Genomic DNA, 24,355 nt, shown 5'->3' with positions numbered 1-24,355 from the left:
AGCTAGCTAACCGCTAGCATCATTGTGTGCGCTGCGAGACGCGTAAACAGTTGAGTTGTCCATGATGTCCGAGGCCATCGTAACGTTCCAGTCCCAGCTGTCAGGCGTCATGGAGACGGTCTTCAAAGCAGCAATGTACGAGATCACCAGACTGGTGGAAGACAGTTTCCTGGAGGAGGTGTCCCGCAGCCGGGAGCAGGTCGAGTCGCTGAAGAAGCGGCTCCAGTGGTCGGAAAACAAACACAGGGAGAAGGACCGAGAGGGGGGACGGAGGGGGAGGTGTGTGGACTGCGGAAGAGTTGGAGTCACCGGCGAGGAAGCAGAAGACAAATCTCCAGGAGCACAAACCGGTGAGAAGAAAGAATAAGAAATACCCCGAGGCTGCTTTCTTTGCACCCCCTACCCCCCCCCCCCTCATTGTGAACAGACGCGTTGGGAGGCATTGAGGGTGGTAAAGATGAAGTGCGTCTCAATACTTTTAAGGGGGCTTCCTCTCCTCACCTCATTCCCTTCATATGTGATGGGTAAATACTTTATTTTAAAGGTTATTTTTTGAGTGGGGCAGTCCCACTCTTATATTTTTATTGGATAGAGACAGTAGGGCAAGGAGAAGAGGGCATGTCAGCAGGGCATGGGCCGGATTTGCACTGTAGGCCGTGGTGCTGGACCACCCCAGGCCACTTGATGGGTAAAGACTTGAAGGGTGAATGCACATTCCTAGAGGGTCAACACGACATGTTGACGTACCCACCATGTGACTTGAAATGAGTGAGAATGTAACACGAGGAAAGGAAGCCACAGAAGTGCACCCATGATTTCCACCGTGCCAAACAAACCATGTCACTAACCTCTCGGCTCCCTGCCGCCCCATGCCCCTGCCAGAAATGTGCATGCAGAAGTCGTTCACCGTGTGAAACAGAAAAATAAAACCCACCAACAATATACATGGCCTTGCACGAAACGAGAGCAGTAACGTGACCTGTGTTGTGTTTGTTTACCTGTGGCCAGGTATGGGGAGGGGGCGTGGCCTGAAGCAGGAGAGAGTTCCTGAGGAGGAGTGGAACAGCTGCGGGGGCGTGGCGGGGGACACGCCCTTCCATGAGCTGGACGAGGCCGGGACCACGAGTCCTATGAGGACACCTGAGGTAGGTGACCCAACACGTGTATTTACTCTCGGACGTGACCTTTACGTTAGCCTTAGTAGTCGTAGTGTTCTGAATTAATTGCCTGATATCGACTCACAGCGCTGGCTTGGACACTCAGTTTCACTGCTCCTATGATCACACGTTCATTTTATCCAATCTAAAGAAACACGGTTTTATTTGCCCATCAATCAATCAATCAATCAATCACTGTTTGGCTCGACCTAACGATTGCTGGCCGGCGTCAATAACAATCGTTGTTTATCTGTTTGTCTGTCCATCAGTCCACAGACGTTGGTAGTGAAAAGCTGGACACGCTGCTCAAGGAGGAGGCTCTCCACATCACGCCAGACGGTGCTGAGCTTCAGGAGAGATGGGGTGTGTGTCTGGACGGTCAGTTTACCACACCTTACCACATGGGAAAGAGAAGTTGCTGCTGTTGTTACATTATTACCGATTGAATTTAATATGATTTTTTTTTTTTTTTTTTTTTTTTTGGACTACAATTGCTATTGTTTCAACTGCTGTGTTCACCTCTTTACACTCTCAGGGGCCGAGGGTTCAGACGTTTCTGGAACCAGGAAGAGTTTCAGTGAGCAGGAGCTGCAGCAGTGCCGGGACGACTGGGGGTCCGGTCTGGGCCAGGGACCAGAACAGGGCCCAGAGGGAGACCCAACAGACCCTACTGAACCACTCTACCGGGCCCGTTACAGTATGGAGGAGCTAGCTGGGTTTGAGAAGACTAGCTTTGGAGGGGGACACCTGTTAGACATGGGAGGGCTGGACGGGCTCCCGGGCTCTCCCTCCCGCCTGGGCGGGCCGCTGGGTTACGGAGCCGTCGGTCATTTCCAGGCGGACCTGGGGGGGTCTGAGGGGGCCGACCATCGTGGCCGGCGGGGCGCCCACGGGGAGCGAGTGACCCCCCCCTCGGGATCCCCCCACGGCAACACGGAGGTCGGAGACCTGAACTGCCTCTTGATCAACGAGGAGGGGTACCTGCAGGACTCGAGCGCCTTGTACCCCGAACACAGGTTGACCGAGTCGGGCAGCAGAGCCAGCCACAGGGGGCCGACTGTCCACTCTGGAAACCCCCCCCAGGACAACACACAGGGCCTCTACGCTGCCGGAGGACCATTCAGCCACTCGCTCAACCTGGGAGATCGTTTACAGGAGCAGGGAAGCGGGAGAGCAGGGCGACGGCTCACCTGTAACCAGTGCTCCATGACCTTCCCCGACTCTGGCTCCCTCAAGGCCCACAGGCAGACGCACAGAGCAGGCCAGGGGCCTCCTTACTCCTGCAACCAGTGCGGTAAGACCTTCACCCAAGCCTGCAACCTCAAAGTCCACCAGCGCATCCACTCCGCAGAGGGCCTCCACCTCTGCAGCCACTGCGGGAAGGGCTTCGCCTCCTTCTCCGACCTGAAGAGGCACAAGTGCAGCCACACGGTGGACAAGCCCTACTGCTGCTCTCTCTGCGGGAACAAGTTCAGCCGCCTGTGGAACCTTAAGCTCCACCGTCGCATCCACACGCAGGAGAAACCGCACCGCTGCACCCTGTGTGACAAGAGCTTCACCCGCGCAGACATTCTCAAGGTCCACCTGCGCACCCACACCGGGGAGAGACCGTACTGCTGCGCCATCTGTGGCCTGAGCTTTAAGCGTCTGGACCATCTTAAATCTCACCAGCGCAAGCACCGGCCAGACCTCCAGAGCTGAGCAACGATGCAGAACGTATTCTGGGCGGGATGTTTAATCGTTGTCACGGAAATCAAAATGTGTTTAATCTGATGGTATGCCTTATGTTATGAGACATACGTGTTCTTTTTTTCTTTTTTTTGGTTGTTTTACATATCATGATCAGGCCAACCTTCGCTCACCGACTGCCAATGAGTTCCGGAACACTCACCACCGAGAGTTCCAAGTGTTCTATGTGGTGTTTACCTAGCAACAACACTTTGATTGGCTACAAAATGAAGCATTGTCATTTATGCATTTTTGGTGAGTAAAGTCACCTGTGGCGTCTCTAGAATAACTCTTGTCCATGGCACTAAATGAGTCAAACAAAATACATGCGTTGTGTTTTCATCAAGCTTCCTTTCAGTTTTTATTCCTACGCCTCCATGTTGTAACCATATATTTTCTTGTACATAATGGTTTTGAATTGTATGGAACAGAAGTCCTGTACCAGAATAGCAGTAATCTGAGAAGTCTTTTTAGTGCTTTTCTGTTCTTTTGTTTGTTTTATAAAAGGTATTACTCTCATACTGTCAACTGTCTAAATTGATTTCTTTCATTATTAAAGAAAGGAAGAACATGGAAATCGACATTTCATTTGACTGGGTCTTAATGAAAAAAAAAAAAAAAAACTGTTACATTGAGTAATTTATTAAAAAAGATTTTGTCAACAGATTTTGTGTCTAAACTCATATTCACCCTTAACCCTCCTTAGCGACTGATTTGTTACCACAACTACATTTTCACCTCAAATGTTCACCAAAACCATATCAAAGTGTATTTGTCATATACACAGAATACAGCTGTGGGCAATGCAATATAATGCATAGGACAAGCTATTTCCTCCGCTAACTGTCTTACTGTTGATGTTTAGAGAGGAAATTCCCTTGTAAACCATCACATCTGAACGCAGTCTGAGGGTTTTACCTGGTTTTAGTTGTACCAGAGATCGTGTGGTTGTACTGTACTAGCAACGCGTATTTAAACACGCCCTTTTTGACCATGCAGAGCCACTGTACAGACAGAGCAAGTGACGTAACGACTGAAAACATGTTTGCATTTCCTCTGTTGATCAACGACTAGCATCAATATCTATTTATACCCACAACATCTTGTTATTAGCTCGACACAACCACATGCACCACCAAGAATGTTTCAGTCGTGTGGTAATTTAGGTTAATACGCTATAAGATAACGTTGGCTGACCGCCATAGATCCACCTTTTAACCTATCGACTTGTATCACTTGTAGCTAGCTAGCTAGCTAGCTAGCGTTAGCTGAATAGAGGCTGTTTTTCTCAAACTGTCGTTGAACTGTATTGATAAGCAGTCCAGCCCAGCCAGGCTGCTGTCAGTGTCACCAGTTTGGAAGAGTGATGTTTGCGATGTGAGTGTTCTATTGGATGTCAATTGCAGACTTTCCTGTGTTGACAAAAGACCTAAAGTGACATTGACTGACTCGTTGCTGTCTGAACAGTGACTCAGCCGGGTACGCTGGACACACAGAGAGAGAGAGACCGGTAAATGTCAGTGATGGACAGACACTGCACAGCCAGTGGTGTATTTTCCTCTTCATGTATGCACTGAATCTGGCATCAGTCAGAAGGGAGTGATTTTAGGACCATAAACACATCACACACATAATATCACTGGGAATTTATCCAAGGAAATAGAGAGAAACGCACACACACACACACACACAATGGCGGAGACCCTCATCCTCACATTCCAGGCCCAGCTCTCCAGCGTCATGGAGACGGTCTTGAAGACCGCCATGTATGAGGTCACCCGATTGGTGGAGGACGGCTTTTTGGAGGAAGTAAGACACAGTAAACAGGAAGTGGAGTCGTTGAGGACGCGTCTGGAGTGGGCGGAGGGTAAGCTGAAGGACGGGGGCAGCAGGGGGAGGTGTGTGGACTGTGGAAGAGCTGGGGAAGACCTCTCTGACCAGGAACCTGAAGAAATACCCTCAGGATTGCAGTACAGTAAGTGGGACTTAGAATATCATATATCATTCCCCATGGGGATTGTCTGGGTGGTGGAGCTGTCTGTGAAACGCGTTGCCTCTCTTCGTGGTAATGTTTTAGATAGACGCGTCTTTTAAGCGCTCGATGCTCTTTACCAGCCTAGCCGTGCCCTTCTGAGACTCTGCTTTGGACACAAACAAACAAACAATGTTTTATTTTCCAATCAATCGTATGGAATGTGGTATTTTCCGCATATCCCCCCCCCCCCCCGAGACAACACACGTGCACACCCCCCAGGGAGAACAGAGCTCAGAGCACAGGGTCAGCCATAGTCGGCAGTGAGGGCTCAAGTGCCTTGCTCAACGGCAGTGGTAGACACCCTTAGATATGATGCCAGCAACCCTCCAGTCACCAGCTCACATCCGGCTCCCTCCTGGGGCTGGGGGGATCGAACCAGCGACGTTGAGGCTACCTGCCGCCCCACTCATGCTGGATGTGTCACTTATGTTTGTCCCACTTTATTTCCACAGGTGCTCTGAGCAGGTGTGGTCTGAAGCAGGAGGGGGGTTTTGAGGAGGGGTGGGGAAGCTGTGGACAGGAAGAGGTGGAGTCGGAACAAGAAGCGGTCAAGCTCACTCCCACCCCCAGTCTCATCGAGGAATCAGGGGTTGGTATTTTACCAGTTTACTCGACTCTACAACGATATTCCAGGAGCCGTCCCTTCATTAGATGTCAGAATGCTCACATGTGTGATTCTGATCATAATGTTTTATTTGTTTTTTTGGGGGGATGTCTGAGGAAATGATACATATGATCATAATGTATTGCCTGTCTTGCGTAATGTAATGTTAACATGATCTCATCCTCATATGATCGGAGCATTCTTCATGTGTGAGAGCTCAAGGTTGGGGTTACCTAATAGGCCAGCATCACAGGTGGGATATTTCTGCCCCCTCCCAGTTTACAGAGGACGATGAGGAAGAGGAGGAGGAGGAGCTGAACGACACCCTGGGAGAGGTTTTTAAGGAGGAAGACGTCCCTAAGCCTCCCTGTGCTGTCGATCATCAGCGAGGATGGGCCCTGAGTCATGATGGTGAGTGGGAAGATCGCAAGCTCCAACCCCTGCCGTTGGGAGTGGCTAGTGTGGGATAGCTAGTGGACAACGTCCATTATCAGAAATGATTAATGCAAAGCATTGTACAAAAAACAAAACTGTTGTTTCTTGTTATCACAGGTGGAATAGGATTGGATTCCCTCAGCCTGAGTCTGAGTGAGTCGAGAGAGCGTCTGCAGCAGGACTGCGAGGAACTGTGGAACCCTGGCATGAAACAGGACACGCAGCCTTCCGGAACCCACACTTACGCCGAGGAGGCCCAACGGGACACACACCAGGCCGACACCTCAGGGTTCCACTCTGTAGACCCAGAACCGAAACGGAGCGCTCTGACCCATGCAGGGGCCACCCAGAACCACAACAGAGAGTCCAGCAACGACTATGACAGAACCAAAAGTAGAGCTTCACCACCGTGGATAACCTGCCAACTGTTAGACGCTCACGCGGATGTTCACAAAGCTCATTCAAACCCACTGCTGGGTAGAGATCCCCTGTGCCCCCCGGAATCTCAGGGGCCGAGACCACAAGGTAGCGATTTGGGGACCGTGGTCATCAAACAGGAGATCATTGTGGATTCTGACGTGGGTGAGGAAGAGGAGGGGGAGGAGGGGTTGAGGTCAGTGATGGGGCCGCATTCACAGTACAGGGTTAGACCAGGGACAGTCAGGCAAAACTGCATTACCCAGGGATCCCCAGGGCAGGAAGTGGCGAAACTGCTAGGGGCTCATCCTAAGGTGGACTGCCTGGCAATACACACCATTCCTCATCCTCATCAACCAATCAGAAAGCACCCCCGCATGCTTCCAGCCAATACCGGCACAGCAGCCACTGTCTCAGCTTCTCAGGTGGCGAACTCTCACTACAGGAGTCCCTCTACTTCCAAGCATGCCCCTCCCCACCCCTTACAGACGGTACACCCGGGTGACAAGCGGCCCGGGTCAGTTATGTTCAGTAGAACCAGCGCCCAGTGGGTCAACGTCAGAGCCCACCAGGGCTCTCACCCGGGGCGGCTGCTCCTCCGCTGCAACCAGTGTGGGAAGAGCTTCCCCCACCCCAGCAACCTGAAGGCCCACCAGCAGACCCACACGGGGGAGAGGCCGTTCTGCTGCTCCCTGTGCGGCCGGAGCTTCACCAAGCTGAGCAATCTCAAGGCACACCGGCGGGTGCACACGGGGGAGAGGCCCTACAGCTGCACGGACTGCGGGAAACGCTTCACCCAGAAATGCAATCTGAAGAGGCACCAGAGGATCCACACGGAGAACGATGTCACCGCGTTTTAGAGCGCAAAAAGTAGAGCTTTGTTGTAGGCAGCCCCCAGTGGAATGACGTCATGGTTTTGGTCCATTTTCCTTTGTCGGTTAGAGACAGCTCTTCACATGAGGCGCAGGACGTGTGTGGAACTTGGATGTGTGCACAAATCCTCCATTGATTTACGAATACGTTACACTCAAAAGCTTGATTGTGCACTGTGCACAGGTTTGAGTTCCACAGGCACTGTATCACAAGGAAGAAGTTGCTTCGAAATGTTTTATACCTCCTCAACAACGCCGTGCATATACAGTTGGTTTTTGGTGATTTACTGTATATACATGTGGATCAACAACTTTTAGTGATTTACATTTTGACCACATTTTTGCATTCCGGTAGCCCTTGTCATGGAGCATTGGATGATTGTGAGACCACTGTGAATTAAAATGAGTGGATGGTTTTTTTAATATTTTATTTTCTCTATTTGTGCACCCGATGGACCCGTTGTTAATAGCATCCAAAATGATGGTGTGCAATATCCACTGTTTGTGTGTAGCATACAAGACATGGGTGTACATATTTTATTTCTAAATAAATAAGTTTATCTTAAATATTATACTTTTTACTTCTTCTTGAAACAGCACAGCTCAAACCCTTATTTCTACGGTCTATTCACAAGCCTGTACTTCTTGCACCTCTGTCAGTAGGTGGCAGCAAAAGGCAGCATAGGTTTATAGTTTTTATTCATTTCATGAAGGCATACAAAGAGCGATTTTACCATATTAACAATCAACATATGGGAATTTATGAATCTCAGTATGTAAATGTAATAGCAACAAAGATTGTGTTGATACATGTAGTGGAATTACACAGCATAATATCCTTTACAACAGGGGTGCCCACTCTTTTTCGGCTTGCGAGCTACTTTCAAAATGACCAGGTCAAAATGTTCTACCTACATTTAAAAATGCAATATATATATGACACGTGACCCGTAGAAGAGAAGCGATCTCAGACTGGCCGCATTGTACGTCAATCAAGTGGCGCACTCACACTGGCTCAATTGCCTCGTACCGCTGAAGCACAAATGTCCGTCGTAAAAAAATAAAATGTTTTAATGTCACGCGATCGACCCGCACTACTCTCGCGATCGACCGGTCGTATTGGGCACCCCTGCTTGAGAGAGTGTGTGTGTGTGTGTGTGTGAGTGTGAGAGTGTGTGAGAGAGAGTGTAAGTGTGTGAGAGAGAGAGAGTGTGTGTGTGAGTGTGTGTGTGTGTGTGTGTGTGTGTGTGTGTGTGTGTGTGTGTGAGAGAGAGAGTGTGTATGTGAGAGAGTGTGTGTGTGTGTGTGTGTGTGTGTGTGTGTGTGTGTGAGAGAGTGTGTGTGTGAGAGTGTGTGTGCGTGTGTGTGTGTGAGAGAGAGAGAGTGTGTGTGTGTGTGTGTGTGTGAGAGAGAGAGAGTGTGTGTGCGTGTGTGTGTGTGTGTGAGAGTGTGTGTGTGTGAGAGAGAGTGTGTGTGTGTGTGAGAGAGAGTGTGTGTGTGTGTGTGAGAGAGAGAGAATAGAGAAAATACAACACAGGAAGAGTACAGTGACACTAGGAAGCGTGTGTCGTTGTCTGAGGGTTAGGGTTAGTCAGTAGTCCAACTGTATGGAGTCATTTCAGTTGAAGGAATCAGTCACCAGTCAGCCTCTTTCTCACAGATCCAGTCATCACATGGAAAATCATTCCGAGCCTGAAGCATGCTGCCACCGCCCTCAGTTGGAAGCACCGGCATCTAGAGACACATCACGTAAGCTGCTATCAGAGATTAAGCAAATCCATAAACCAGATGCAGATACTCCAGGTGACATCTTCCCCTTTACTTGGCTCAGAGGGCGATCGGACCCTTCATGTTTCTCTAACAACCGATCTCTCTCTAATATAGTCGTCTGACGGTTAAACCCAACCTCCAGCTTTTACTTGATGGTATTTGTGTACATATTGGTTTCACCATCCAGAAAATACACCACTTTTTATGCATGGTCCCCCTATTTCAGGATACCCAAAAGTAATGGGACAGATTTATCAAATGTCCAAATTAAGCACTCATGTTTTGTATTTAGCAGACAATCCTTTGCATGCAATAACTGCCTGAAGCCTGCACCCCATTGACCCCACCAGACACCGGGAATCTTCTCTGGTCACTGTCCCATTACTTATATATATAGGATTCAATCATGCTCATCACACACACACACACACACACACACACACACACACACACACACACACACACACACACACACACACACACACACACACACACACACTAAGAGTGAGACTTTATGACTCACTCGAAGTTTGCAGCTTGTCTCTCTCCCTCTGAAGCTGGTCTCTCTCGTCAGCCAGGGTGTTGTAGCTGGTCTGAAGCTGGTCTCTCTCGTCAGTCAGGTTGTTGTATCTGGTCTGAAGCTGGTCTCTCTCCTCAGCCAGGGTGTTGTAGCTGGTCTGTAGCTGGTCTCTCTCCTCAGTCAGGTTGTTGTAGCTGGTCTGAAGCTGGTCTCTCTCTGCAGAGGTGTTGGTTTTATAAACTGCAAGAGTCTCTTCAAAACCGTCAATGTTGATGCAGTCTGCAAAAAAACCAAACGGCCGTTGCTAACGGATGCAGATGATACCAGTAACGCTAAACCACTGGTGAAACGCAGGCACTTAATGTGACACACTCACGATAGGCCACCAGGCCTCCGATCCCAGCCAACTGGAGAACACACAGCAGGCCCAGACACACCGCAACAGCTCTGAAGGATCTTTTCTCTGAACTCCCAGAACCTGACCAGAAAAGGAGCTTCTGTTTGGCTGTGGCAAGAAGAGATATTCTTCTCTTCTGAGAAGGACAGGGTTGTGTGTGTGTGTGTGTGTGTGTGTGTGTGTGTGTGTGTGTGTGTGTGTGTGTGTGTGTGTGTGTTTGTGTGTGTACATGGGTGTGTGTGTGTGTACATTTGTGTGTATTCATGTTGTGTGTGTATGTGTCTTACCAATGTGTATAGGATCACAGGAACTCCTTGAGGTGAAGTCCGTGTTGGCATAGACCGGATCAGACATCATCTCCATCTATCGCTGCTCTGCTGGTTTTACATGAAGGGAAACTTCTTTCATACTCTGGAAATGTCCCTGTACTTCCCTGTTTCTCGAACTGCCAAGCCAGTGAGATTTACATTTATGTAAACAAATGAATGCCTCCTCTGTCTAAATATCCTCTCCAAAAATATCCTCTCCAAGTCTAATCTTCTAATCTGTGCCTTTAGGTTCATGGGTTTGAGGAGCGTCAGCTGATGCGTTGAGCTTGGCAGGCATACAAGTATTCCTGACTTTTTGTGTACAAACAGAGTTGTGACGTATACATAATCTGATGATGTAGGAATTTAACAAGACGTAAAATGTCTCTTCCTTGGTGCTTAACTTTCACATCTAAGTCATTGTTTTGTGAAGGGGTAAAGACATTCAGTAGTGGAGATGATGATTATTATTCATTATTTGTGGTCCTCTGTGGCTCAGTTGGTAGAGCGTGGCGCTAACAACGCTTAGGTTGTGGGTTTGATTCCCGCAGGGACCATATATACTGAAATGTATGCACTCACTGCAATGTAAGTTGCTTTGGATAAAAGTGTCAGCTAAATGGTATGTATTATCATTTAATCACAATCGGCTATTCAGGGCTACAGTGAGGCTATTGTTGTTCTTATCAACCCTTTGATTGACATAGAGAGGCGTTACCCTGTCCATGAGGAGCAGGTGTGACCTTTTGGAGATCTGGAGCCATAATGAATGTGTTTGTTCAATCATCTACATCCACAGGGTTTGCAAAGGCAGGTGTGTAATTACCCATGGGAATCATCATTTGGGAATCGTCATTTTGATGAAACAATTTGTTTTATTAGGGAAGAAAGAAAATGTAAGAAAAATGTCTGTCTCTAGCAAAGGGAGAAAGGCAATGTGGACTATACCTCATGGAAAAACAACAAGACCTCCTTTCGGTAAGTTCTGCTCTTAATGTTTGTGTTGTCAACGGAAAAATAGTTTGCTTCAACATTTCTTTCACCTTGATTTAGCCGGGTAAGTCATTGAGTATTGTATATATATTGTATACAATATGAATTCATGTTGATAAAAAAAAAACTAGCAATACAAATGCAAGAATTACTTTAAGTTGTGAATTGTGGGAAAAAAATGGCACTGTTGAGATTTCTCAGAGAAACACCTCAGACTTTTTGTGATGACAAAGCATTGACTATTGGATAACCTGTGATACTGTTATTACTCCAATAGACCACTGGATATCACAAAAGATGGCCAAATGACCAAAAGATGACAAACTATTAATGTTATTAGTTGATGTTAGTAAAAACCCTCACATAGGCATGTCTGAACCGGTGAAGACTGGTGGAAGTCCCTTGTAATGGTGTCTTTGTCACCAAACATACAGATACTCAGAATAATTATCACAATCAGAATTTGTTATAAACATTATCCACACACACATTTCATACAGGGAGGTGCAGTCCAATGCACTCTACAATGAACAACATAGTGTAATTAGTAAGAAGTAAAAACACTGGCAGTAAATTAAACATGAACAGCAATAAAGAATGTAAAAATGAAAGCCAGCCCAAAGGTGCGAGGAAGAGGAGAGGGAGGATGATGAGGGGAGGGGGAGGAGGAGGAGGAGGAGGAGGAAGAGGAGGAGAGATAATCATGACCAGACTATGATGGATATATATATATACTATGATGGACGTGTGGTGGTGGTGGTGGTGGTGGTGGTGGTGGAGGAGGGGGGGGGGTACTGCATAACACATCCTGTGGAAGCTTAGAAGTCTGAATTTCCACCGAACATACTCTATTCCATTGTGTGTGTGTGTGTGTGTGTGTGTGTGTGTGTGTGTGTGTGTGTGTGTGTGTGTGTGTGTGTGTGTGTGCTGCGTTGAGGAGGAGTGGAGTAGAACAAAAAGAAAAATGGAAACCGTTTCAGTTGGTCAGGCACATCATTACGAGGCTCTGAACACTCCCTTTAGTGCTTCACCCAGGCTACTTGGTGCGACGTTCACATCCCCCCCACTTTCCTTTTTTTTTGTCCGAGCCTTGTAAGCCCGATGGTTGTGGCACAGTGTTTGTCCAAGACATCCACCATGGTGACATACCGCTGGTCAGACCTTGCACCGATGTTCCGGTAAGCTACCTTAGGCAGCACGGCTTCTCTACCTTGCGATAGCAGCCACAGGGTCTCGCACATGTTCCAGAGCCATGACCGGGTCTCGAACCTCTAACCCCGTGATGATGGGGGCAAGGTACTAACCGCACAGCCACGACTCCTTCACACTTCACATACTTCGTTTCTTTTATTTGACTTGAAGGTTTGAGGAAACATATTCAAAAGCATGTTCCAAACATAGCTCAAGCACCATCACTGGGGCTTGAACCTCTAACCCCATGATGATGGGGGCAAGGTACTAACTGCACAGCCACAACTCCTTCACACTTTACATACTTCGTTTCTTATATTTGACTTGACGGTTTGAGGAAACATATTCAAAAGCATGTTCCAAACATAGCTCAAGCACCATCACTGGGGCTTGAACCACTAACTCTGTGATGATGGGGCAAGGTACTAACCACACAGCCATAACTCCTTCACACTTTACATACTTCGTTTCTTATATTTAACTTGAAGGTTTGAGGAAATATATTCAAAAGCGAGTTCCAAACCAAGCCTTGAACCAGTGACCTCTTACTGATGAGGTAGCATTCTTTGCACAGAGCCACCACCACTTCCAGACTTGGTGTGCTTCTTTTTGTAACATATTCCAAATGACATTAAGGTTTGCTGAAACATGTTCAAAAGCAAGTTCCAAACCTAGCCTTGAACCAGTGACCTCTTATTGATGAGGAAGCCTTCTTTGCAGAGAGCCACCACCGCTTTCAGACTTCGTGTGCTTCTTTTTGTAACTGTCTGTCTGTATTAACCAATAGCCAATGAGGTGAGAGCGTGTCTGTCTGTATTAACCAATAGCCAATGAGGTGTCAGCATGTGTCTGTTGATCGTTCAACGTTCACCACATGCCAGATCTCACACAGCCTAGATAGGTGTCAGCTGTCCGCATCATATGATCTTGCAGTCTGCAGCGCTGTTGCACATGCCCGTCTGAATCCTGGTTGTGTGTGTCGGTCCTCAGGTTGCCTTTGTGTTGAATGAAGTGGCACGTTGTCATTCTGGAAGGTGTCCTGTCCAGGACTGTAACCGCTTGACCTCTGACCTGGAGGCAGTTCTGGAGCCAGGATGTCCCTGACCTTCGCCTGACCCTGACCAAGAGCCGCGTCCAAATAGGGTAGATGTGTGGTCCGCTCTCAGCTCCATCTAGTGGACAAACCTGTCTCACCTTTGTCTCACCTTTGCCTCACCTTTACTCAATCTCTTCTTCTCCCTGGGGGAGACTAGCTCCCTGACACGGAGTGAGAAACATTCTTCTCGGAGAATGTAAAAAGTTATCAGAAACAGCACAAAGGAAATCAAGCGTCACGCGTGAGACAAAGGTGAGACAGGTTTGTCCACTAGATGGAGCTGAGAGCAGACCACACATCTACCCTATTAGTTTTATTCTGTTTATTCCAAAAGATAAACAAAGACAAAGGGGCTATAAACAAGACAAATTGATATTCCTTGACTAACTTTTCAACTCTTATCCTGATTTTTGTATTGATAGCTATACGCCTAAAAAAAAGGCTTGCAGCAAGTACAGACGATGGGCTTGGATGGTTGAGCTCTCCCCCGTCTAAGGCGCCCCAGCGTTCCACTTGAAAGGCCTTAATAATAATGGCACATCTTACAAAGTAGTAGTTAAAAACAGCCACTGTCTCATTCTGGCCTGTTTGCCTTCAAGTCTATGATGGATTCCAACCCACAGGGATCATTTGAGTTCTTACAACCTTCTCACATTCACATGAATACAGCAGAGATTCTATATGAGCCTGAGTCCCTATTTCTCTATTGTAAACTGTACTGTCTAACTATTTACTGATCAGGACATTCACATGTTGCCATTGCCACTGACTGAATCACATTACTTCTGTTTGATCATCCATTCAGTGCCCTCTTGTTGTCATCAACACACTTGCTGTCCATTAAACCTCCTATATTAAAAGCCTTGCCTTGTGTGCGCCACTCTCTTTGAGGGATTGTGTGGGGCAAGCTGGTGGCTGTTTTTAACAACTCTCTGGTAAGATGTGTTCTAAGAAAAGTTTTTCAAATTGAACCTTTGAGTGCTTTGGAAATATTTTTGGGATTTGTGAGATGGAGACCCTTGCAGTCAAAGAGCATCTGCCCTACCTCTCTCTCATTCGAAGCCAAGTAACACACCACCCACCAACTCTTCTTGGGATGGTTGAGATGTTTTTTCAAGTAGAATAGTCTCTAGAACCTCCCTCTGGAAACCCAAACAACTTGTTTTCTTCTGTGACTGCCGGTGGCACTTATTCTCATGGAAGGTTTTACTTGCAGTGACTGAATTATAGTTGATTCACTTGTATAATGTACACAAATGTAGTTACTGTAAGTAGCTTTGGATAAAAGCCTCTGCTAAATGTAGTGATGAGGAATCAAAGCTTTCTGATGCATTGAAGCTTTCCTGCCAATTGTGTCAAAAATAGGTTCATTACTACGAGGCTCACAACAAACACACACATCTTCCTAAATTTGACATCTACATCTGTAGACACACATTTTAAAGTACAACAAGATTAGAAGTGTGGAGATTTAAACCAGCTATCTTCTGCTCATAGGGTTTGTCCCATACAATTACACCACCAAGCTGCTCACAACCAATGCACATTTCATCATTTTGACATCTGTCTGCAAATGCACTTGACAAGCACAACCGCCAGAGCCACCAACTCTGCTCCTCAGAGACATGCAACACTTAACGTTGCAGAAGCAAGAGAGGAAGTGAGTTTCTCAATTGCTTAAACTATTTGTTTGAAACAACATACCCATAGTAATAACATGGAGTCCCAACCGGCCCAGTCCCAACATGAAACCAATAACCCCTAACTGGCCCAGTCCCAACATGAAACCAATAACCCCGAGCCGGCCCAGTCCCAACATGAAACCGCTAACCGGCCCAGTCCCAACATGAAACCAATAACCCCTAACCGGCCCAGTCCCAACATGAAACAAATAACCCCGAGCCGGCCCAGTCCCAACATGAAACCGCTAACCGGCCCAGTCCCAACATAAAACCGCTAACCGGCCCAGTCCCAACATGAAACCAATAACCCCTAGCCGGCCCAGTCCCAACATGAAACCAATAACCCTGAGGCGGTCCAGTCCCAACATGAAACCGCTAACCGGCCCAGTCCCAACATGAAACCAATAACCCCTAACCGGCCCAGTCCCAACATGAAACCAATAACCCCTTCGGAAATGATGTAATTGTATTCCTGCCATATTCATGGAACAAAACTTGTCACCCTATTATTCTATCCAGATTGTTTGGGAAGTCTAATCTCACCCTTGTAGCTACAGTATCGGTGTACCCAGGTGGCAGGTTGCGCGTTATGAAGCTGTCCACATGAGGGCGCTGATGATCCCACTGCTTTTCCATTAAGTAGTGGAATGTCACTGTGTTGCGGGTCAGCTGATTAAATTCATCAACACACGAACATTTCGTCATACATTTTTCACAAATCCCAAAAAATGGAAATGAACTGCTGCACCTTGATTTTAAGACTTTTATTGCGTTTGAAGTTCTCTGATAGAAGATGAAACAACAGTAAAAGCAGCCAAATGGCTAAACAGCTGGCCAAACTAAAACTTCTGGCCAAACTAAAACTTCTGCCCAAACTTAACATTTAGGTCTTCCCTGTTTGTCAGATCATTTTCATACAAATTTCTCAGTCAGTCTTAAACTGCATTGAAGAAGCATTTGCGTGCGTGTGTGTGTGTCTGTTCTGTTTGGTCGGGAGGCAGATAGAGAAGACAAACAGCATGCAGTAATACATGGACGCAGCAGCCGCGCTACTCGGTCACGGCTTTTCACCGCGCTGCTCGGTCACGGCTTTTCACCGCGCTGCTCGGTCACGGCTTTTCACCGCGCTGCTCGGTCACGGCTTTTCACCGCGCTACTCGGTCACGGCTTTTCACTGCGCTGCTCGGTCACGGCTGTCCTGGCGCCCCGATGGTGGAACGAGCTTCCACTGCTGTCATGACTGCAGAGTCACTACCGATCTTCCTCCGTAGATTGAAGACCTCCATCTCTTCAGGCTACATCTCAACTGTCCCTCCTAAAGACCTTTTCACCCCGCTACCCCCACGTACAGTTCATAAATACATTTAAAAATAAATGAATCCTTCCTTCTACTAGCATTGTGACTGCCAATGGCCCCTTTTCTTATGATGACTGATGTATAGATGATTCACTTACTTTTGACAAATGTACTTTTTGTAAGGCGCTAAATGTCAAAAATGTGTATGGTCAGTTTTGACAGTTCGGTTCCCCATAGACTCAATGTTAGAGCTAGATCTGCTAACTGTTCGTATCTCGGTGATTGTTGCAGTAGATCGGATTCATCTGGATTGGTCTTAAACAACAAGATGGCGGACTACCCACAATGCCATTCTCCAATCAAGGAATATAAAGTCAGGTGTGTTGGTTCCGAATGAACTGATCGACGTCATGGAGAATGGCATTGTGGGTAGTCCGCCATCTTGTTGTTTAAGACCAATCCAGATGAATCCGATCTACTGCAACAATCACCGAGATACGAACAGTTAGCAGATCTAGCTCTAACATTGAGTCTATGGGGAACCGAACTGTCAAAACTGAATTAAAAAAAACAATACTGAATAAATAATATCTATGAAATTCAACCGTTCTTCCTGTTCTGAAATGATGGTAATTGTATTCCTACTATATTCATGTCACAACATTTGTCACCCTATTATTCTATCCAGATTGTTGGGAGGTTTAATTTCTAATTATTATTATAATTTTTAATTAGCTACAGTATCAGTGTACCTCGGTGGCAGGTTGCAGGTCATGATTTTGTCCACATGATGGCGCTAACACTATTTTTCCATTAAGTAGTGGAATGTCACTGTGCTGCGGGTCAGCTGGTTAAATTCATCAACACACACGAATATTTCGTCATACATTTTTCACAAATCCCCAAAAATGGAAATGAACTGCTGCACATTGATTTAAAGACTTTTATTGCGTTTGAAGTTCTCTGATGTATTCCTAATAGAAGATGAAACAACAGTAAAAGCAGCCAAATGGCTAAATAGCTAAACAACAAGATGGCGGACTACCCACAATGCCATTCTCCATGACGTCGATCAGTTCATTCGGAACCAACACACCTGACTTTATATTCCTTGATTGGAGAATGGCATTGTGGGTAGTCCGCCATCTTGTTGTTTAAGACCAATCCAGATGAATCCGATCTACTGCAACAATCACCGAGATACGAACAGTTAGCAGATCTAGCTCTAACATTGAGTCTATGGGGAACCGAACTGTCAAAACTGAATTAAAAAAAACAATACTGAATAAAAAATATCTATGAAATTCAACCGTTCTTCCTGTTCTGAAATGACGGCAATTGTATTCCTGCTATATTCATGTCACAAAACCTATGTCACCCTATTATTCTATCCAGATTGTTGGGAGGTTTAATTTCTAATTATTATTATAATTTTTAGTTGGCGACAGTATCAGTGTACCTCGGTGGCAGGTTGCAGGTCATGATGTTGTCCACATGATGGCGCTAACACTATTTTTCCATTAAGTAGTGGAATGTCACTGTGCTGCGGGTCAGCTGGTTAAATTCATCAACACACACGAATATTTCGTCATACATTTTTCACAAATCCCAAAACTTTTATTGCGTTTGAAGTTCTCTGATGTATTCTTAATAGAAGATGAAACAACAGCAGTTCATTTCCATTTTTGGGGATTTGTGAAAAATGTATGACGAAATATTCGTGTGTTGATGAATTTAACCAGCTGACCCGCAGCACAGTGACATTCCACTACTTAATGGAAAAATAGTGTTAGCGCCATCATGTGGACAAAATCATGACCTGCAACCTGCCACCGAGGTACACTGATACTGTAGCTAACTAAAAATTATAATAATAATTAGAAATTAAACCTCCCAAACAATCTGGATAGAATAATAGGGTGACATAAGTTTTGTGACATGAATATAGCAGGAATACAATTGCCGTCATTTCAGAACAGGAAGAACGGTTGAATTTCATAGATATTATTTATTCAGTATTGTTTTTTTTAATTCAGTTTTGACAGTTCGGTTCCCCATAGACTCAATGTTAGAGCTAGATCTGCTAACTGTTCGTATCTCGGTGATTGTTGCAGTAGATCGGATTCATCTGGATTGGTCTTAAACAACAAGATGGCGGACTACCCACAATGCCATTCTCCAATCAAGGAAGCGTCGGAGAATGACAAACGGACATGACGTCATTCCGTTTATTTCGAACCAACACACCTGACTTTATATTCCTTGATTGGAGAATGGCATTGTGGGTAGTCCGCCATCTTGTTGTTTAAGACCAATCCAGATGAATCCGATCTACTGCAACAATCACCGAGATACGAACAGTTAGCAGATCTAGCTCTAACATTGAGTCTATGGGGAACCGAACTGTCAAAACTGAATTAAAAAAAACAATACTGAATAAATAATATCTATGAAATTCAACCGTTTTTCCTGTTCTGAAATGACGGCAATTGTATTCCTGCTATATTCATGTCACAAAACCTATGTCACCCTATTATTCTATCCAGACTGTTGGGAGGTTTAATTTCTAATTATTATTATAATTTTTAGTTAGCTACAGTATCAGTGTACCTCGGTGGCAGGTTGCAGGTCATGATGTTGTCCACATGATGGCGCTAACACTATTTTTCCATTAAGTAGTGGAATGTCACTGTGCTGCGGGCCAGCTGGTTAAATTCATCAACACACGAATATTTCGTCATACATTTTTCACAAATCCCAAAAAATGGAAATGAACTGCTGCACCTTGATTTGAAGACTTATTGCGTTTGAAGTTCTGTGATGTATTCCTAATAGAAGATGAAACAGTAAAATAAACTTTATTCATATGATGATATGTAGGGTGTTAGGGGATAATGTAGGGTGTTAGGGGATAGAGAGGTCTGAGGAGGAAGAGCCCAGGTGTACCTTGAATAGATGGGTCTTTAGTCTACAGCAGAAGACAGGTAGTGACACCAAGTACCATACAGCCAACACTTGTGGTTTACTGCCACCTGCTGTGCAAGTATATCCTTAAGGTGCACCAGTAGGGGGTGCTGTGTGCCTGGAAGACTTCATTCTACAGGTAAAACCATTTAAGGTGACCATGGGCCTTTTTCAATTGTTAGAAACTGAACCCCTCATGTCCTGTCCACCCTCCATTAGCTTCTTACTCAGAACACATTGGAGGAGAAGATCTAGGCTCCTCCCCTTAGATGTTCTCCTACATTGCTTTTTGACAAAGCCAGTGGACAAATCAAGTTTCTAATAATTGAGAGAGGGCCCATGTGCCGATCCCCTGCCAACCCATAACAAGTCCCACCCAAATGACTAAAATGAAGGCTACCAGTCATAAGGCCCCCCCACCCCCTAGCTTTTAACTGCAGTTCCGTTTCAACTTATTGGATATAAACTACAAACGCACATGGCAATTCAACCAAGGCCCCTGATAGCTCAGAGACTTTGGCCAACAGACTGAAACATGGGGGCTCAGCTAAACCCTTTGCTGGCAACTTGCAGATTTGTGCTTGTGAAATCCACAGAGAAAACACCCACAGAACAAAGGGCAGGAGGAGAAACATATTAGACTGGGTCGGGTTCAGGAGCTGGGTCGGGTTCAGGAGCTGGGTTGCCGTCAGCCGTGTGCTCGATCCACTGACCATTTATTAATAAGAGTTGGTATATGACTTGGGGTAAAAGGGTGGAATGACGGATGATTATCTAGAAAATAAACAAAGGATTAGTTGTAACATCAAATGCTAAATAAACTTGGAATAAACTTACACATGGCTGGAGGCTAGTCACTATTTACATACAAAATGTTAAGCTAATGATGAACCACATGGCAAGCAATAGCCAAAGAAGGAAAGTCCTCAAAACAGGTATGAATTAGACAAAGGGAAGGAAAAATACTTACATTTCTTTTGCTCATCTTGGAATTGAGAAAATGAACAGTACAGCCATTGGCACTATTAATAGTGATCTCACTCAAGAGATTCCCACTTCTTTAGAAGGAGTCTGACGCATGCTTAGGCTTTATATGGAATGGAAATCTAAAAAAAAAGGCAATCAGGTGTGTTGGTGACAATTAAACTCAGAATTATCAGGTGTGTTTGCCATCCTCCATTGCTCCAGACCTATCCAGATGAATTCGATCTACTGCAGCAATCAACAGGATAGAAACAGTTAGCAAATCTCAGAATCAGAATTCTTTTATTTGGCCATGTATATTTGCACATACAGGAAATTGACTTGGTGAGTGGACATAAAAAACAATAGCAAATATTGACAAAAAAAGTATTAACAAAAATAATAAATTTACAAAAAAGAGCAGCAGAACAATACATATTGTTGGCACAAGAGGCTGTGAAATGGTTGTGGAGCATGTACACTATAAATTAGAATAATTTTAAATAATTATAAATTACACTGTCACTGCCCCGCCCTCTCTCTCTGTCTTGTAGAAGCGGCTGCTGAGAGAGTTTCTGGTGCTGCAGGAGCAGGGAGGTGTTTCAGACAACATCTCCGTGGTGGACATGAGAGAGTGGCTTATCGCCAAGGGACGGAAATCTTTCAGGATGAGGTGAGTCTCACTTTTAAACCCCAATTTACTTCCAAATATAATCACAAGTGTTGAACCATATTGAAGTGTCCCAGTGACAGCTGGCCAGATAGATAGCTTCGAGTCAATAGTTTGAGCAGTAGGGAAGTAGAGAGATGTAATAATGATGTATGTTCTGTTGTGTGTGAAGGTTTCAGAAGGAGTTGATGGACGATAAGAACCTCTATCTGGCTGAACTGGTAAGGAAGATGGAAACTCATATCCTGAACTGTTATTGACATCCCTTCTAGTGTGAACATAGGCTGAGTTTGACTTGTTATATTGGTGCTGTAAGAGATGATCAAAATCCTTTTTATGTTATTTTAAAACAGATAACCTAGTTTCGCCAGGTCTCTCTTGAAATGTCCTCTCAATGAGAGTAACCTAGCTAAATGAAAACCTATATGATTGTGAGCCTTCCTCTGACATCACCATATGTTATTCTGCTCTTCTTCTCTCCAGTCGTGGGAGGTGAGGCGGCGTCTGAAGCTGGAGGAGCTAGAGAGGGAGGTGTGCAGGGAGAGGAGGCTGGAGCAGAGGATCCCCTGGGCTCTGGTTGGACAGGTAAGGAGACGCCACTCACAACTGGTACTGATCACCAGTTGGATCACACTACATCTCTATTGGTGTATGTTTACCTGTCCTTCTGTTCTTTCTCTCTCTGTTTCTACAGTGTTGCCTCTTCTCTCACTTCCTCTCTTTCATTCTCTCTCTCTTTTTCTGACTCTCACACACACACACTCTCTCTCTCTCTCTCTCTCTCTCTCTCTCTCTCTATCTCTCTACCTACCTTCCTCCCTCTCTCCCTCCCATTCTCATTCTGACTCTCTTCCCCTCCTCTCTCCCACACAGAGATCTCAGGACCCAGACTCTTCCTCCACCAGTGAACTGATCTCTGAGTTCCTCCGAAAACCCAGGATTCCTTCTGTCATGACCTACCTGCCAGGGACTGCTTCTTCTGCTGAGACTGTCAGCTCAGCCCCCTCTACCAGACATGCTTCTGTGGTAAGTCATTCTGTCATTAACATGATCCCAACTCTCACTCTCTTTGGAGAGAGACTTTTCCAGGTCTTTGGCTGTGTCTCTGCTGAGAAATAGGTGCCCAAAACTGCTTTGTTTCACTCCATAAGCCTATGGCTGATATTAGCGTTTCTGGAAGATATAAAATGTCTAGGAAATTGTATAAATACAAACAATATTTTAGCTGATTGTCTTGGAGAACACATTACCATCTGCCACAACTACCAAAAGCCAGTATTGTGGATATTATTGTGATCAAATGTGCATTCATCAATTGTAATTTAAGTGACATTTAGATATGAGTTGAATGTCCTATGTTGGGAGTTTGCATTTGTGTTGAATGATTGGGAAATGTATTGATCCATACAGGTATCTGTCACTGCAGTTGTAATGAATGTTGTTCATGTACAGTACTGGAGATGATGATTATCATTAATTATCTGTGGTCCTCTGTGGCTCAGTTGGTAGAGCATGGTGCTAACAACGCTTAGGTCGTGGGTTTGATTCCCGCAGGGACCATATATACTGAAATGTATGCACTCACTGTAATGTAAGTCGCTTTGGATAAAAGCGTCAGCTAAATGGTATGTATTATCATTTAATCACAATCGGCTATTCAGGGCTACAGTGAGGCTATTGTTGTTCTTATCAACCCTTTGATTGACTTAGAGAGGCGTTACCCTGTCCATGAGGAGCAGGTGTGACCTTTTGGAGATCTGGAGCCATAATGAATGTGTTCAATCATCTACATCCACAGGGTTTGCAAAGGCAGGTGTGTAATTACCCATGGGAATCGTCATCTGGGAATCGTCATTTGGGAATCGTCATTTGGGAATCGTCATTTTGATGAAACAATTTGTTTTATTGGGGAGGAAAGAAAATGTAAGAAAAATGTCTGTCTCTAGCAAAGGGAGAAAGGCAATGTGGACTATACCTCATGGAAAAACAACAAGACCTCCTTTCGGTAAGTTCTGCTCTTAATGTTTGTCTTGTCAACGGAAAAATAGTTTACTTCAACATTTCTTTCACCTTGATTTAGCCGGGTAAGTCATTGAGTATTGTATATATATTGTATACAATATGAATTCATGTTGATAAAAAAAAACTACCTGTGATACTGTTATTACTCCTGTTGACCACTGGATGTCACAAAAGATGGCCAAATGACCAAAAGATGACAAACTATTAATGTTATTAGTTGATGTCAGTAAAAACCCTCACATAGGCATGTCTGAACCAGTGAAGACTGGTGGAAGTCCCTTTTAATGGTGTCTTTGTCACCAAACATACAGATACTCAGAATAATTATCACAATCAGAATTTGTTATAAACATTATCCACACACACATTTCATACAGGGAGGTGCAGTCCAATGCACTCTACAATGAACAACATAGTGTAATTAGTAAGAAGTAAAAACACTGGCAGTAAATTAAACATGAACAGCAATAAAGAATGTAAAAATGAAAGCCAGCCCAAAGGTGCGAGGAAGAGGAGAGGGAGGATGATGAGGGGGAGGAGGAGGAGGAGGAAGAGGAGGAGAGATAATCATGACCAGACTATGATGGATATATATATATACTATGATGGACGTGTGGTGGTGGTGGTGGTGGTGGTGGTGGAGGAGGAGGAGGAGGAGGAGGAGGAGGGGGTACTGCATAACACATCCTGTGGAAGCTTAGAAGTCTGAATTTCCACCGAACATACTCTATTCCAGTGTGTGTGTGTGTGTGTGTGTGTGTGTGTGTGTGTGTGTGTGTGTGTGTGTGCTGCGTTGAGGAGGAGTGGAGTAGAACAAAAAGAAAAATGGAAACCGTTTCAGTTGGTCAGGCACATCATTATGAGGCTCTGAACACTCCCTTTAGTGCTTCCCCCAGGCGACTTGGTGCGGCGTTTGTGTAGGTCACAGCAGACGCACCCAGAGGTCACATGATACCAAAGTCTTCTGGATTTTGAGCCGTTTGTCTGTTGTTCTTTTTGGAGCCCTGGATGTGTGTTGTCTTACTCCCATCTTACTCGCCTTAATGTTGGAAAACAGTCGCATTTTTACTGTGTCAGACATGTTTGATTAGATAACCTTCCTCTTAGATCATCTGTCTCCTGCTGTTGCTGGTCTCTCTCTTCAGTCAGATTGTTGTACCTGGTCTCTAACCAATGAGTCTCTGGGTTGTCATTGGCTGAGAGAGACAGAGGCTGTGGTTGTCATTGGCTGAGA

General features: G+C 45.4%; 3 protein-coding genes across 3 annotated transcripts; 2 read left to right on the top strand and 1 right to left on the bottom strand.

Annotated features, from left to right (window-relative positions):
- Positions 1–61: 61 nt before the first annotated feature.
- LOC310820938 (uncharacterized protein) lies at positions 62–7,831 on the top strand (the record flags this gene model as incomplete). The annotated part of the gene is made up of 8 exons (XM_083692779.1): positions 62–350; positions 1,009–1,145; positions 1,427–1,535; positions 1,693–2,856; positions 4,519–4,860; positions 5,373–5,509; positions 5,803–5,935; positions 6,077–7,831. 8 exons carry the CDS (start codon positions 62–64, stop codon positions 7,234–7,236), a joined length of 3,471 nt encoding a protein of 1,156 aa, XP_083548905.1. The 3' UTR covers positions 7,237–7,831.
- Positions 7,832–8,028: 197 nt separating this feature from the next.
- On the bottom strand, positions 8,029–10,305 carry LOC310821275 (uncharacterized protein). Its single transcript, XM_083693249.1, has 4 exons — positions 10,223–10,305; positions 9,915–10,016; positions 9,542–9,817; positions 8,029–8,982 (listed from the first exon to the last, which is right to left on the bottom strand). The coding sequence occupies exons 1-4, from the start codon at positions 10,296–10,298 to the stop codon at positions 8,963–8,965; spliced, it is 474 nt and encodes a 157-aa protein (XP_083549375.1). The 5' UTR covers positions 10,299–10,305; the 3' UTR covers positions 8,029–8,962.
- Positions 10,306–11,194: 889 nt separating this feature from the next.
- Positions 11,195–24,096, top strand: LOC310820937 (uncharacterized protein; the record flags this gene model as incomplete). Its single annotated transcript, XM_083692778.1, has 6 exons — positions 11,195–11,221; positions 20,984–21,102; positions 21,272–21,320; positions 21,583–21,684; positions 21,973–22,125; positions 24,043–24,096. The coding sequence occupies 6 exons, from the start codon at positions 11,195–11,197 to the stop codon at positions 24,094–24,096; spliced, it is 504 nt and encodes a 167-aa protein (XP_083548904.1).
- Between the last annotated feature and the right edge of the window lie 259 nt (positions 24,097–24,355).

The sequence above is a fragment of the Argentina silus genome, assembly GCF_951799395.1.
Source record: "Argentina silus genome assembly, chromosome: 21".
Lineage (NCBI taxonomy): Eukaryota > Metazoa > Chordata > Actinopteri > Argentiniformes > Argentinidae > Argentina > Argentina silus.
Note: the sequence above shows the minus strand (reverse complement) of the source record. Positions and strands in the feature narration are given on the sequence as shown.

What these genes read in the sequence shown, in the direction of transcription:
- LOC310821275 (XM_083693249.1), bottom strand. Translation starts at nt 10,298, where the DNA reads ATGGAGATGATGTCTGATCCGGTCTATGCCAACACGGACTTCACCTCA. An exon ending in CTGTGATCCTATACACATTG is followed by an intron (nt 10,017 to 10,222) that starts GTAAGACACATA and finishes TTTTCTGGTCAG; the next exon opens with GTTCTGGGAGTTCAGAGAAA. An exon ending in AGACAAGCTGCAAACTTCGA is followed by an intron (nt 8,983 to 9,541) that starts GTGAGTCATAAA and finishes ATGTGTCTCTAG; the next exon opens with ATGCCGGTGCTTCCAACTGA.